This window comes from Hyalella azteca, unplaced genomic scaffold, assembly GCF_000764305.2.
Source record: "Hyalella azteca isolate HAZT.00-mixed unplaced genomic scaffold, Hazt_2.0.2 contig7576, whole genome shotgun sequence".
In the NCBI taxonomy this organism is placed as follows: Eukaryota; Metazoa; Arthropoda; class Malacostraca; order Amphipoda; family Hyalellidae; genus Hyalella; species Hyalella azteca.
The window spans coordinates 57,244-73,435 of NW_025937698.1; the positions used below are offsets into that span (position 1 = coordinate 57,244).

General features: G+C 40.3%; 1 protein-coding gene across 1 annotated transcript in view; it reads left to right on the plus strand.

Annotated features, from left to right (window-relative positions):
- LOC108681556 (trifunctional enzyme subunit beta, mitochondrial) overlaps positions 1-5,723 on the plus strand; it is a 13,656-nt gene extending 7,933 nt beyond the window's left edge. Inside the window, exons 6-10 of the mRNA XM_018170601.2 lie at positions 1,354-1,498; positions 2,083-2,214; positions 2,953-3,102; positions 3,627-3,843; positions 4,651-5,723. Of these exons, the coding sequence (XP_018026090.1) occupies positions 1,354-1,498; positions 2,083-2,214; positions 2,953-3,102; positions 3,627-3,843; positions 4,651-4,784 (778 nt within the window). The 3' untranslated portion in view covers positions 4,785-5,723. The remainder of the gene's footprint in view (positions 1-1,353; positions 1,499-2,082; positions 2,215-2,952; positions 3,103-3,626; positions 3,844-4,650) is intronic.
- The last annotated feature ends 10,469 nt before the right edge of the window (positions 5,724-16,192 follow it).

Genomic DNA, 16,192 nt, shown 5'->3' on the forward strand with positions numbered 1-16,192 from the left:
TATGTACTTGCCCGTATGTACTTGCCCGTATGTACTTGCCCGTATGTACTTGCCCGTATGTACTTGCCCGTATGTACTTGTCCGTATGTACTTGCCCGTAGGTACTTGCCCATATGTAATTGCCCGTATTTCCTTGCCCGTATGTACTTGCCCGTACTTTCTTGCCCATATGTACTTGCCCGTATGTACTTACCCGTATTTCCTTGCCCGTATGTATTTGCCCGTATGTACTTACCCATATTTCCTTGCCCGTATGTACTTGCCCGTATGTACTTGCCCGGACTTTCTTGCCCATATGTACTTGCCCGTATGTACTTGCCCGTATGTACTTGCCCGTACTTCCTTGCCCGTATGTACTTGCCCGGACTTTCTTGCCCATATGTACTTGCCCGTATGTACTTGCCCGTATGTACTTGCCCGTATGTACTTGCCCGTACTTCCTTGCCTTGATGTTTCGAGTAATTGTTCCTTGTTATTAGATCATGAACCTCGGAGATCTGAACGTACTTGGCAAGTATAAGTATATACACGTGTTTGATTGGATGATGACAGTATTGAGACCACTTTTACAGCCTTGAAAAATCATTAGAAAGGTTGTAGAGTATAAAAAAATATTGTAGATGATAAGATTGTATAATGTTCGGTGTCCTGCTCTTGTACCCTTGAACTAGAATTTTTCATTGTTTTCACCATTGAAAGTTTTCCTCAACTTATTTCGTCAGTTAGAAACCCCTCATTTTTGGCCGATGTTAAATAATGTTAGTATCATTTCTAGTTTAGCAAAGCGTGAATGTTATTTTTTCCTTCAAATCGTTCGAATTTCCAACCCATTTAGGGACTTCTAGCTGTCATTTGATATCTCCTTTGATTCTGTCGCGGTATTTCTTGCTAGCTGTTACTTATTACCCAATCAAAGTTGTGATAGTTCTTGTCAATAATATTAGTAATAGTAATATTGCTAAATGGTCATGTAAACATGAGCAAATAACAAGAACTGTACAGAGGGTGCTCTTGATTCCTTATTACGTACATAAATAAAGCGGTAATCTCGCTAAGTGATGGCGTGAAGAAATAAATGTGTAAATTTACTATTACCTGTATGAAATTAAAACGGAATTCTAGAATAGTACGTTTGGGACGATAAATTAATGATAAATGCTGCATGTAGCTGTATATTGTAAACGCTATGAGTATAATTGCCAGCATTACCGGATTCCTTCACCTTACATTTTCTACCTACATGAACCCTCCACAATGCTATTATTACCAAAAGGTCTGGTTATTGGCATAGGCATCGGTAGACGAAAAGTTGAATTCGTATCGTCCTGGAATTATTACTTGATTGACAATTAGGAGGCACCTACGTAGACTTATTTCGAATGCGTTGAAATTTGTGCAGGTGTCGCGAGCGGAGCAGGACGAGTTTGCTATGCGCACTCACAGCCTCGCCAAAGCTGCAGAGGTGGCAGGCAACCTCAGCGACGTCGTCCCGTACAAGGTAACTTGAGTAGAACTTGTGCTATAATCGTAAGCGACGTCGTGCCTTACAAGGTAACTTGAGTAGAACTTGTGCTATAATCGGAAGCGACGTCGTGCCTTACAAGGTAACTTCAGTAGAACTTGTGCTATAATCGTAAGCGACGTCGTGCCTTACAAGGTAACTTCAGTAGAACTTGTGCTATAATCGTAAGCGATGTCGTCCCGTACAAGGTAACTTCAGTGGAACTTGTAGGGGAGGGGGTGATAGGTGTATTTCCAGGCACTAATGCCACTGGTACGTTCCACGAAAATCACTGGCTCGCTGACCCGCCAGAACCATTTTATTGCATTACACTACACCCTGGACAAGCTAGGTACTCATTTATCAACCAGAGTTGGATGAATGGCTGAGTTGACCATAAGCTGAGCTTCCCGGTAGAACTTGTCCTCAGTGGGACTCGAGCCCGGGAGCTGGGTGCGAGAGTCTCTCACCACTGCACCACCACAGCTCTAGCCATCTCTTGTTTCTAGCGCTGCTGTGTAGTGCAAGTAACTGGGTGTTTTTCTGTGGCCTGACAGTGCCTTCCCTCTTCTTCCCGTCAGGTGCCGGGTGTGGCCAAGACAGTGACCACCGATAACGGCATTCGCGTGTCCACCCCTGAGCAGATGGCCAAACTCAAGCCCGCGTTCATCAAACCGCACGGCAGCGTCACCGCCGCAAACTCCAGCTACCTCGTACGACCGTCTAGCCTTAATGCCTGCCAAGGGGCTTCATTACATCTCTTTTTGTTTTTCTCTTTGATTTTTTCTCAATTCTCTTTTTTCCAAATTCGATCTCATTTTTTTGTCTATTTGCTTGTTATGATTCTCCATTCTATCCCCCTTTTTATTATGAAATCAATGATCTCATTTGCTCTGCTCTCAATTCGGATTTCCTTTCAATTTTCCCTTTCAGCTTAGCTTTGACTCCAATGATTATCACTGTTATCGGTTACACCATTTATTAAATTGACTCCCCTGATTATCACTGTTATCGGCTACACCATTTCTTAAATTGACTCCCCTGATTATCACTGTCATCGGTTACACCATTCCTTAAATTGACTCCCCTGATTATCACTGTCATCGGTTACAGTTACACCTTTTCTTACCTTTGTACGCGTGGTCATCAGAATGACGGCGACATCAGCCATCAGCTCCATCAATGTCATACTTATTGTCATACCCATATTATGATACTAGGGTGTCTTTATATTACAAAACTCGGCAGTATTAATGAAAATATGAAAACAGTGGTATAAAATATTAAGAAACAGCTACATTTATCAATGTTTGTGTTGCAGTTTTATTGGAGAAACAACAGTGTGATAGAATCCAAAAAGTGATGTTTAATCATTTAGTGTTTAGTCAAAAATAGTTAGGTAAAATTTTGAGTTTAGTTCCTTAACGAAGTTTAATTATCGAATGTTTCAGACGGATGGAGCGTCGGCTTGCCTCATCTGCACTGAAGAGAAGGCCAAGCAGATGGGCTGGAAGCCCAAGGCTTACCTCCGGGACTTCACGTACGTCTCTCAAGATCCCAAGGACCAGCTTCTGCTCGGCCCGACCTACGCAACCCCTAAGGTGCGTTCTAAGTTTTTCTCTTGCAAAACGCTCATCAAGCTCAATAAATCATCGTAACTCCTAAGGTGCGTTCCAAGTTTTTCTCCTACAAAAAACGCTCATCAAGATCTATAAATCATCGTAGCTCCTAAGGTGCGTTCCAAAATTTTCTCTTACAAAACGCTCATCAAGATCAATAAATCATCGTAACTCCTAAGGTGCGTTCTAAGTTTTTCTCTTACAAAAGGCTCATCAAGCTCAATAAATCGAACTTTTTGCATTGTGATTAAGTCCAAAAAGCACTGCCTTACCCCGATGTATGATATTCGGGGATTCTATCTTAATTGTCTGATTTAAAATGAGTCATTATAGTAGGTTTTGGTTTGAGGGTCGAAATTTCCTGTAACGAATTAACGCCATGCCTAAAGAAACAACAGTACCGTACTTGCTAGCTCTGGTAATGAATATTTCGATCTTACTTCAAGTATTAACTTCAGAAATGTCCAACGAATGTATTTTTAATTACTTGAAACACAATTCTCAAGGTGTTGGATCAAGCTGGCTTGAAGATGTCTGACATTGACGTGTTCGAGTTCCACGAGGCCTTCGCTGGACAAATCCTTGCAAACTTCAAGGCCATGGATAGCGATTATTTCTGCACCAACTACCTGAAGAGGAAGGAAAAGCCCGGCGCTCCACCCTTGGAGAAATTCAATAACTGGGGAGGGTCTGTTTCCATCGGACATCCTTTCGGTGCCACTGGTGAGATTGCCAATTTCAACCGAGGAAACTTTCAGTATCAATCATAATCCTACACGTTTACATTTTAATTGTGCATTTTTCTAGACTACACAAATTAAACAGGAGACTAGTATCCTTAGTATTTGCTTCAGACGTAGCAGTCCCAGGCCACGATGTATCAAAATCAATACGCAGGAAGAATGGCATAAACAGACTTGGAAGAAGGCATAAACAGACTTGCAGCGAATAACTTGGTTATAATTAGTACAATGTTTTGAGTAGATAACTTCATAAATTCTTGTCTACTGCTGACACCTTTTGAATTCTCGTTTTAAATTAGTATATTGAACTGCTTTAGAGCTTGCGTGGAAACCGTTAAGTCATTCTGCTTTCCAATGTACAAGAACATTTATTTAAAAATGTACGTGTCTGGAATCATCGAAGTTTGCTACTATTGACCTTGAAGGGTTCTTACGCCAATGCGGTTCGACTTCAGCTTCTTTTTCGTTTACTTTAAAAATTTGCTGCTACTTTACACAATTAAAATTAACTCGTGTTTACATGGAACATGAATGGGTTCTGCAGCTTTCTTTTTAATTATTTAAATATTAGTTTGCTGTACTCAACTTTGTTGAGCGTCATGTGCATTAAAAATGCAGACGAAACTCGGTTATAATACTGGAAGTGGCGCTGCTACCAAATTTAGCAGCTGTTAGGAGTTGCGAAATTTTTTTTTCACAAAATTTTGTTTGCCTATTAGTTCGAATCCATTTAATAAGGAGGAATTGTAAGAGGCTATTTTTTACTGAATTTTTTCTGTATTTGCAGGCGTGCGTTTGCTGATGCACTCGGCCAACCGCCTGATCAAGGAAGACGGACAGTACGCATTGATCGCTGCCTGCGCTGCTGGAGGCCAGGGCGTGGGCATGATAGTGGAGCGATACCCCGGCGCTACCGTTTAACTTCACAATTACACACCCAACAGCCAAATTCTCCTTCCTATGTACATTATTTTAACTCTGTTGACCAACTCATTTATTGTTCACCGGACCTGAGCTCGTTACTTTGATGTCTAAATTTATCTAGTGGCGGTGCACATTAGACTCGCGCGTTTGTTTGTATGTGCTATCGCGCTTGAGGTGTCGAGCTCTGTTGGTCCAGAACGCGTGACAGACCAGCACGCAATTCTGTGTGTCGGACTTTGAGGGTCTGATCAGACTTCGTCTGGTTGCGTTAGCCTTCACTTGTCGACAAGCTCGTGTTTCGGAAACCCCTTCCTGTGGTGTGAATGTTGATTTTTCAACTCTATCCTTCATCTTTTGTTGATTTTCAACACTATAATCCATCTTTTTTAGATCAACCATTGTCTGCAAAGGAAAGAATGACTCGAAACTTTTCTCTGTAAAAGTGTTCTCTTGAATTTACGTTGCAAATATTTCTTGAAAAGCTTCGATTGCGATTGGTATTTTTATGACCGCTCTGGTTTTCTTGAACACAATTTATTTCTCTGAGTCTTCATTCGAATTTATGTACTACACCAGCACCAGAGATTTAATTTCGTGTGAACGCATTTTCTTAATAGTGAGTTCAAAAACAGTAAATCTATGTTTTGTACTTATAGCTTTAATTAAGTTCAAATAATTTACTGCTTGAATGATATATAGGTTATATACATGCCTCTCAATGCAAATGTAAATTAACGGTGACATGCTCGTAGGTATAGAGCTAACACTGCACTCACAAGTCGAGTTTCGTGCCCTAATTTCTTCCTATTTTAAGAGGAGTTTGTCAAACGAGTCCATATATAGTCCATAATCTTCATTTTCAACTTGCTGTCGGGTTTTTCTTTATGTATTGTACAATAAATCGTGCTTTTCGCCTAATAAAGAGTTATATTGGTATTGTAGGATTTTATTTCTTATTATTGGACTAGGGTCAGTGGTTTCAAAACGCGTCAGTAATAATTTGTTCGTATAGTTACGTGCTTATTTATCAAAGATCCCTTAAAGACCGTGTGATTTTATTTAGTATAAATCCGACTAGAAAGTGGTTATCTATCTTATCAATGTAGAGATTTGTCACGATTAACTTTTGACTTAAATTTCAACCGGACACTAGGAAACCGTCGAACTTGGAAAACTTATTTTTTGCTTTGGCGGGCGGACGTAGAAATAACTAGAAATTTGTTTGAAGCTAGCACAGAAAAGTATGGGTATTCATAGGATTTTTGCTCTATTAAGCATTTAGCATACTGAAAGCGCCAAACACAATTGAAGAATTGAACATATCGGGTCATTACCCCATGTTCATTTGACATTACATAAAGTTGAACATCTTTGTTCGCATTTAAAGGTGGCTGGAACGGAAGTGTCGCCAGGCTCTGTCTTCGTCCCGGTTTTTTCTTGCTTCTCACGTGGCTTGCTTGACGCAAACTACTTCGACGTAAGTTTGCTTTTGACTGGGAGGACTATATACTGTGAGTATTCGTTTTGGCGTTCGCTGTATTCACCCTCGAGCTGACTGTAGACGTGCGTCACTTTTTCAAGACCCAAGCGACTGCTCAACCTACGGTCAGCTGCTGCTGCCCTTGATCCCTTGATCCATCCGTCTGTGAGAGAGTTCATCAACTCATCTTGCTCTCCCCCAAGCCTCGCATGTCTTAACGTGGATGCCATGTCGGTCGAAATAGGCGTCCTGCTGCCACCTATCAAGCAGTGCACGACAACGGTGTGTTCGTCATCACTGGCGATAGGCCGTTGCTACGGCGGTAATCATTTGCGCTGAACCCTACGTCTGCGAATGCTGCTGCTGAGCATCGGCTTATGTCGAACGATAGGCCTCAAAAACTGCTTAGCGTTCGTCGTGAACACCAATGTGTGCAGTCGTATCACCGGTTATCGTTCGGCTGCCTTAACATCCATTTGCTGAATAACAAAGTTGACGAGTTCTTTCACATTTGTCGCTCGCGCTCACTAGATGTCGTCTTCCTGACCGAGACCTGACTCGGTTTGCATCGCGTGTCTTCGCGCTGAAGAACTCTAGGTAATCGAGCGCGCGCGGCCCCGCATGTAACCCGACATCCTGGCGACGAATTACGGTGTAGTAGTTACCGTCACCAGCAGGGGCGTGCACCTTACCAATCTTGACATCGGCGCCTGACCCACAACCTTTGAGCTGCTATGTTCTACGATCACCTGCTCCTAATTAACGTGCGTTTATGTCACCATCTATCATACCTGATCGGTTTCTATGGCGCGTGAGATTTTGTTGAATTGAGCGATGTGTCCACCAGACTTGTGACTTTAACCGATCATGTTCTTATCACCGGCGATATAGACGTTCGACTGGATCGCGTCGACAACCCATCGGCACGCCAGTTGAACGATCTGCTGTCGTCCATCTTCGGCATGGTTTGTCACGTGACCTTGCCGACGCACGACATGGGCGGACTGCTGGACGTTGTCATCACGCGTGCCATATTCAATTTCTTGTTTATCTCTTATTTGCTTATAACTTATTTGCTTGTAAGATGAGTAATGGGAATATGAGTAGTATGAAAAAGTCTTTATACGAGAGTAATGTGAACAACTCACCCACATGGCCGAGTTAGGACCGACTTTTTTTAAACTGATCAATTACGCATCTGTCAAATATATAACACACTACCTAAGTGAGCACGCGGGATAAGACACGAGCTAAAAAGTTATTCATCATAACAGTGCTAGCACTTATTATTGTCGGAAAGTTCAAATGAACATTGACATGAACATATTATGTATTTCTAAAATAATTTCCACATTTTTGAAACCGCGTATTTTTCATTGCACTCTCTTAGGTGCGTTTGCCGCCCATCTAACGAATAAAAGACCCACACCGCCTGCTGTAATTTATGCATGCCCCAAAGGGTCGGACTATCAGTATCGATCACGTTGAGAGCCACTCGTCGACGGTTATATAACCTTATAGCGAGTTTAGGACTTCCTAGTCTACGGTAACCCCGATGCGCCGCCTTCGTCGTCCTCCGTCTCCTAGTCCTCGGCCGTCCACGGTCACTCGTCGTCCTCCGTCTCCGAGTCGTCGCTAGGCAGGTCACCCCGCCCTAGGGTCCCGGATGTAACGTTGGACGTGTTCCGTCTATCTACCCTCTTTTGGGTCTGCTGATGCAAAAGGCAGCTGTTTACCAATTGCTGAGGGTAGTTTCCCATAACTGGACAATCCGGGATCTTTCTCAACCACTTGTCCAGTCGTCTCTTGAATGTCGCAAGGATAAACTCTCCTCCCAACATAAGGAAGGCGTTAAAAAGCCTCGGTCCGGCCACGGACAGTGATCCCTCACGAAGAGTCTGTACTCTGGCCGCAGCGCGGTTTTAAAATTGGAGAATCCTGCAAAGTCGATATAGTTGAATCGACCGGGCTCCATTTACTATTACTATTTAACTATTGTATTGTATTGTACTCCATATACTATTTACATTTACGACTGTAAATGGAGCTCATTCGAATTTAATCGAGCGGGCTCATTAGTTGAATTGAATCGACTCCATTTACTCAAAAAGTCATTTAATTTAGACTAATATTTAGTACCCTAAGAGTAGGCGAAGAAATAACGGACGTGTTGTTTATTGCATTAGACTCTTGCAATATGAAAAAATTTGCTTAAAAAAATTTATTTCTTGTATATGATCATGTTCCCGAATCTGTAGTTTTCGTTTTTTGTAAAACATCGGTTGATTCAAGATACTATTGACAAAAAAAAATTGTATGACTTATATAGACGTTCATTTCCAGTTCATTGGACGCCATTATTTTACAATACAAATGTCAGCTGTCTTCATATCATTGCCGCTTATATGGCACATTTCAACTCAATCGGACGCTTGCAGGTCACTAAACCAGAATCTACCAGAATTTTATCACTATTGAATAGAAAATTAATATTGTTAATGTGATGAGTATGTTAGCATTGCCAAGACACGAATTGTAAGCAAAGAAACTGAACGCCTTCTCGGTTGAAAATTAAGAAAATCATACTAAGTGTTGTTCTGCATGTACTAAGTTTCTCTACAGTTGCAATCAACAATTAAGTTCAAGAACATCGGCTGCTAATGAAATAAATTGTCTGTTTTGGTTCAAACGTTCCGATTCTCTTCATTTAGTTTACAATACTACAACGTAATAACGAAATTAAAGGCACAACTTCTTGTGCCTTTAACTTCGTTATTACGTCGCGGTGTTGAAAAGTAAATGAAGAAAATAGGAGCGTTTGAATCAAAACAGACAATTTATTTCATCAGCAGCCGACGTTCTTTTGAACTTAATCAAAACAGACAAAACAAAACAACCGTCAGTTTGTCTTCGTGCTATCCGGTTTTGGCGTCCATTACCCTGCGATGATAACATTGATCTGGAGTCTGAGCGCCTCGGGCCTGCAAACTGGATTGTCCAGCTCGAGCCTTCACAGTCGTACTGCGTTCTCGTTCTTGATGATTTTACTTCGTCCTTTATTAAGAGACAATTTTTTGACGAGTAATTTGCTAAATTCTTGGTTTTAAAGGCTTTAACTTGTTTCTTTTAAATACTTGGTTATTCGAAGGGAATAATTTAATGAAGCATTTAAATATTATTAAAAAGATAGTTAATATAATAATAGTTAAAACATTAACGGTTATCACTCGTAATCTTGTAAGTGAGCTTCGCGTCAATGTTTAATTGATAAAAATTATTATTACAAGCAATTTTTTAAAGTACGAGTACCCACAGTGCATTCTATTTCAGATGCGTTTTTTGCTGCGTCGGGAACTGTTTCAGAAGTAATTCTTATTTAAAATTTCTGTTTTCTTCAAAGAAGGCTGATTTTGAAATGTCAAATGAGGTTGCAAAATCTTCCAAAGCGCTAAATATTTCTGGATTCCAATGAAAAAGAAGTTGAATATGCTTTCGTTGCCAACATCGAGAAAAAATATACAAGCTATTTTTGTGGGCTCGCAATGTATTTACTATGAAAAAGTTGGTGAAATACACAACAAAATTTGTTATTTATCTTGAATACATTTGAATTAAATCGAGATTTTGAAGGAACTTAAAAGGTACAATGTTGTGCGAGAAAAAAACTGCCTTTGATGATTCTTCGAAGGTTGTTCGTCAGAAAAGGACATTTTGTTTACATTTTCAATTCATGATACACATTCATTCATATTTCAATACTTGCTAACTAACATCAGGTCAGGTTAAGTAGGAAGTAAAATCAAGTTTATCCAAACTGATTAAGGGGATTGTGAGGATTGTAAGGGCCGACAACAGGCAACACCCCTCCTCCACCGAAGCCACCAAAGCCACCACCAAACTGCTGGTTAGCAAGCGCCTGTTGCTGTGGGCTAGTGCAGCAGTAGTATAGTCTAGTGTGATGGCTGCGACACCAGTAGTTCAGGCAGTTGAACTGCCCGACGGTCGGCTGGTTCGGATAAAGATGGTTCGTGAAGCCAGGCACGATATTCGGGTAGAACTGAGGCTGGTAGAACTGTGCCATCGTCCCAACACAGAGTGCGACCAGAACCAAGGACAGTGCTAATTTAAACGCCATCTGAAGAGTAAAATGGAATAGGTTCCGAATAAATGATAATCATTCATAATATCTTTCAAATACACAAAAAGATAGGTTTTTCAATCTTATCCGAGTAATTTCTAAATTGATTTATTTATTTGATTCTCGATAGCTTGCGAACTTGTCCTTGTTATTCTTAGTGTCTATGTAACGCAAGCTCAGCCAACGTCTGTTTCGAATCCAATTACACAATTAAAGTCATAACACGCATAAACATGAAGTGATATAATAATAATTGACGAAATTCCCTTGCATTGTCATTGACATTGAAATTTATAATTATATAATAATATAATTATTATATTATAATTATAATATAATTATAATTTATTTATAATTTCCTCAAATTATAACAAATGTAAAGGTTCCATTTCAATGTCAATTAATTTTTAATTGTGCCTTCGCTACATTAAAGTATCAAGCTGCTCGATATATCATGAATTTATTCCAGCAATATATACCATGATAGGAAGGTAACCCAATTCTTCAAGTAACATAAAAATAAAAAAACCACGCAATCACTATTTCCACATTGTTTGGCCATCGCAATTGTCGCACCCGTCACTGTTTACAATTATTTGGCTATTGTAATTTCCATACGTCATAATTTACCATTATACGGTTGCTGGAATTGCCGAACACTTATCAAGCATTTTTAAAGTTCGGCAAGGCCTCGTGAAGGACGAAACGCGACTTGAAATGTCAAAGCGCCGCAGGCAGCTGCGCTCCTACCAGAGTTTGGACTGAATGTTTTTCTTAACTAATTATCAGAAAAAAACACGACAGCTGTGAAATGAATAGCGAATTAAGTCAATACGAACACCTCATGGATAAAATATTGGTAATTAATTAGGTTCTGTAGGTCATGAATTAAAATTAGCAAACTAATCGACAAATTGGGTAATTACCAAATGTTAACACAAGCTCATTGAGGTTCTATATTGTTTAAGGAGGTCGGGATGAGGCTATCCGTTTAAAAAGGTCGGGATGACGATCTGTTTAATTAATTAAGGAGGTCGGGATGACGATCTGTTTAATTAATTAAGGAGGTCGGGACGAGGTTGTCCGTTTGAGGAGGTCGAGACGAGGCTTTATGTTTGAGGCTAGCTTCTCCCAATCTTTTCACGACATGAAGACATTTTTTTCAGAAGACAGTTTTTCTTGATCGTCTCTTCATAAGGTCTTGCCTTAGTTTGGCTTAAATAGCAAGGTTGAAGAATTATGTTGATAGCATGAGAAGTGGGATCCAAATTCCAACGAATTTGTCGTTTCAGTTGGGAAAAAGCAATCTATTGCCTTACAGACGCTTTGTGCAAAGAAATATTCGATGCTGTGAATTGGCAGGTAAGGTAAAAACATTTTCTCCACGAAAAATGAAATATGCAGTATTCATACATTTAGGTTTTTGATGTGATACGTTACGTCGCTCAATCTTTTTTCTATTCGACTCCATTGAATTTTTTTTAGCTTATGTTGCATTAAACGTTGTAACTTGGATGGAGTAGTTGGTAGTTGTTACTACAGAGCCAAGTTCAACAGCTCCATAAGTAAGACCGGTTACACAGAAAACCATTAAATTTGGCAAAACGCAACGTGAGAATTTCTTCACGCCGTGAAAAGTTTGGGAAAAGCAAGATTGCTGCTTGTCGCATGCTAAAATATTTATTCCGCATCGTTCAGTGTTTTGTTACATTTTTGCCACACATTTCACACACACATTTCACAATCTTGGCTTATTAGAAGCATAAATTTCAAATTTCGTCAGAATAAAAGTTGCCTTAACGTTTATCATAACCGAATATATTAGTGAATTTAATAAATTGCTTCATTCTCCCCGCTTAAAGTTGTTTTGTTTTATGTTATATTATTTTAGTGTTGCTTCTGTGGAATGACTGAATAATGATTATATAATGATTAAATAATAAATAATGATTATATCATGATTACATAATGATTAAATTATAAATATTGATTATATAATTATTATATAATTATAACATAATGATGATACGATGATTATATTGAAATCAAATGTTTGGCAACTCAGATACGAACCTTGTTGCGAAGCTCGAGCGTCTGCGCTGAGAATAGCGGCCTCGCGTGTCTTTTATACTGGCAACTAAGCAGCCCAAACCGGCCCGGACAAGATGCTTTAGCAAGAAAAACTAAACTCGTTGAAAAAATTATGAATCCCACACCTCCTGAAACAGGGAGACTCAGTTTAACAGAATTTTATTTCCATCAAAACGTCCAGAAACTACTAAATAAGACCTAAGTTAATAAGAATAGGTACTTTTACAATGAAACAAAGACAATTTCAATTTATCAATGAATGTTTATGAGATTAAAAAAGAGAATGAATATTGTGTATTGAAGTTAAATTATATTCTGAGGACGGAGGTTACATTCAGTATAAGTGCATGAGTAGACACTTTTCACCGAAAATTGTTAAACATAGGAGATTGAAATTAATCATTAGGTACATAGAACGGAGAATAGAGAATGAAATGAATAATTTCAATGAAGTTAAATTATATTGCTGCAGGTTCCTTTTGGTGAGTGCTGTTTTCGGAAAACTTGCAATGCTTTCAGTGAGACTCAGTAAACTTTTTCTAATTCGTAACTTCCTTCGTACGCATACTTTCCGATTAACAATTCACGTTAACTTTGCCAGTATGCTAACTTTTCAAAAATGGAAAGAATTATTCGGGTTATTATAGGATTAAAAAGTTAATGATAGTTGCCCCTGCTATAAGACCTTTATTGAAGGTAACATTTAGAACTTAAATTACGAATTACTTTGAATAATAAACGCGCAATATGTCCAAAAAATGTTCTTGAAAACGCAAATGAGCTGGGGGTGAAAAGAAACACGGCTTCGAATCAAAGTTAAATTATTTATAGAGCCGCGCAGTTTCCAGCGCACCCCGAAGCAGCGGCAAAATTCCCGAGAGCGTCGGGAGTGTCGGAGTGCTGCGGTTGACAAGAAGTGACTGCCTGCAAATATGGAAATTAAGTTTGAGAAAATGATGTGAATCTTGCCAGAGCCAGAGTTCTGGAGGCTATAAAATTAATTCGATCATTAGAACAATATTGCACACGACAATCACCTTTTTAAAGTTCACTTGTTGTAAAAGCATAAGTGATCACAACGCGGGGTATAGACTTATGAAACTGAAAGTAGAGGGCCGACCGGCATGTCACTCCAAACAGTGCACTGCAACCCACCTCTACCGCAGTAGGCTTTTATAGAGTCCCGCCGACGATGTGAAGGGATCAGCAGGAGACGTAATCAGCCCGCCGCTCGCCGTCGGGTGCACACGGGTCCACGGAGTGCCACATCACTGGCGGGGTCGTCCGTATAGAAGCTTGCCGATCTCCATCTTCATCTCACGTTCGAACCAACAACTACGGAGTAATCCATACACGAAGAAAAGGAAAGGCGAGTAAGGCGCCTTCGTATGATGGTGGTTGGCGATGAACTACCTGGGCCGGCTGGGGCCGCTGGGCCAGCTGGTAAGGCTGAAATCTCGAGGTTAGGGGTTAACCTCTATATGGCGAAATATGGTGGGTGCTGTTCGACACGTTAAATGGAGATAATACCGTCGGAATGGATTTACATTTAGATACAGGTAATCATTGTGACCACTTAGGGCTTTACTATAAAATGGAACTAATGAGCTTAGTTTTCAACAATTGTTAATGCATTTCTTCAATTCAAAAGGCCGATTTTTGCAATTATTAATAATAGTCCTCGCCAATTTTGACCAGAAATTTCTGATGGTAGGTCGATCTAAACGCTCCGAGTATGAACATCTTCAAGAACAGACTAGACGAAGCTATGCAGGAGCATATGTTCAGTCTTAAATGCCTAGCAAATTGCGGACCAGGCAATAAGTCCAGCAGCTATCTCAATCAATAGTCAGTTATGGAAAGATCGGGTTCCAAAGGCCGGATCCCTTGTGAATCAAGTCGCGAAAAGTACAAGAATCGGCAACAGGCCATGGGCCTATTTCTTCAGAGCAGACACTTCTATCCTATTCTTAATTGTTGGTCTACTGTGCGATGTCTTGGCTTGTGTCCAATAATGTGATATGACGGAATTGTTGGAAGTGCGTAATTGAAGGAAGAGATTATGCTAGTTCATGGGGAAGTGTGGCGCAGTGGTGAGAGACTCTCGCACCCAGCTCCCGGGCTCGAGTCCCACTGAGGACAAGTTTTTCCGGGAAGCTCAGCTCATGATCAACTCAGCCATTCATCCAATTCTGGTTGATAAATGAGCACCTGGCCTGTCCAGGGTGTTGTGTAATGCAATAAAATGGTTCTGGCGGGTCAGCGAGCCAGTGGTGGTCGTAGAACTACCAGTGGCACCGAGTGCCCGGAAAAACTGACCTATCACCACCCCTCCCTAGTCGCCACTACCAGGATGGGCAATTACAACAACAACAACACATGGAGGAAGTGTTGGTTTAGCCGTGAAGTTAGGGTCCAGTTTTGGCAAAGCAGTAATAATATAATAATCCTCACTGTTGAATTAGTATTTCAAACATGGTAATACTCTCTGCCTCAGAGAGCTAGAAGTCACAGAGTACGAGGGCGAACCATTGAGGAAGTGTTGGCAACCTATACGAGACGTCGGCCATACGGGGATGAACGAGTAATCCAAACTACATGAGAACCGAGCCACACACAAATGAGACCCACGGCCAAAGATCGAGAGCTGCGGTAGGGCACTCAAGAAATAGACTCATCAGGATGAGAAGTTGCACTGCACTGCTGACAAGCAGAGTTGGGGTGACATGCTCAGCCAATCAGCTCTAAGCAGTGTGATAATATGGGAACACTGATGGCGCCGATTCCATCACGTCTCTAATTTATAACTTTAGAGTTAAGCCCGGCAAGAGTGGTTCTGCGCAGTGACGGCATTAGGTTAATTTTAAGGGAGCTTCAGGCCCCTTAAATAATTTTATGTTTATACGTTAAAATTGTAATTTTTTACAGGAAAAATGCAGAAAATTTCTCTACAATGTGGCAGGAATTAGTTTATATAAATAATGATAGTCATTATCTGTCATTATAAATTTATATACCATCATTAATCTTAGGGGGCATAGCCGCCCTCTTTAAAATCTGGTGATGCTTATGGTTCTGCACACGGTTAAATGCGAGAATAAATATCTAAAATCGAGGTTGTCTATAGTTACTAGGCAGAAAAAGGTGGCCATGACTTGAGTAATTCATTTTAATTACAACTATGCTTCCTGTATAGGTTGTGGTTGAAAAATAGCTACTAAGTCAAGTATTGGTATTAGGGGTGGAAACGTTCGTAGATGGAATAGAATTCTACTAGCTTAGCCGTAAATTGGTTGACGTTGAGATGTAACATTTGCATTTGTTGTAATTTGATGTGAAAGTAAACCTCACGTTGTTACACGGTCAATCAAGTTTATACAAGAAGCGCCTTTAGAGATGTAGGAGCGATAGTGGAGGAAATTTTTTGATGGATAATGCAAGCCGTAAACCCATTCTAACGCACCCAAGTGACAGCCAACAAGTATATATTTCTGGCTCGAAACTCATTAAATGAAGGGTAGCAACCGCTTATAAAAATGTCATCCATCACATGATTTGGAACGCAATTCAGTGCTAATCATAAACTCGTGATTAATTCTAGGCTGATTCTAAAATGAGCCATCAAAGAAGGAATTACAGCTGAAACTTGCCACCATGAGCTGACGTACTAATTCACGTCAAGTCCCCCAAAACAGG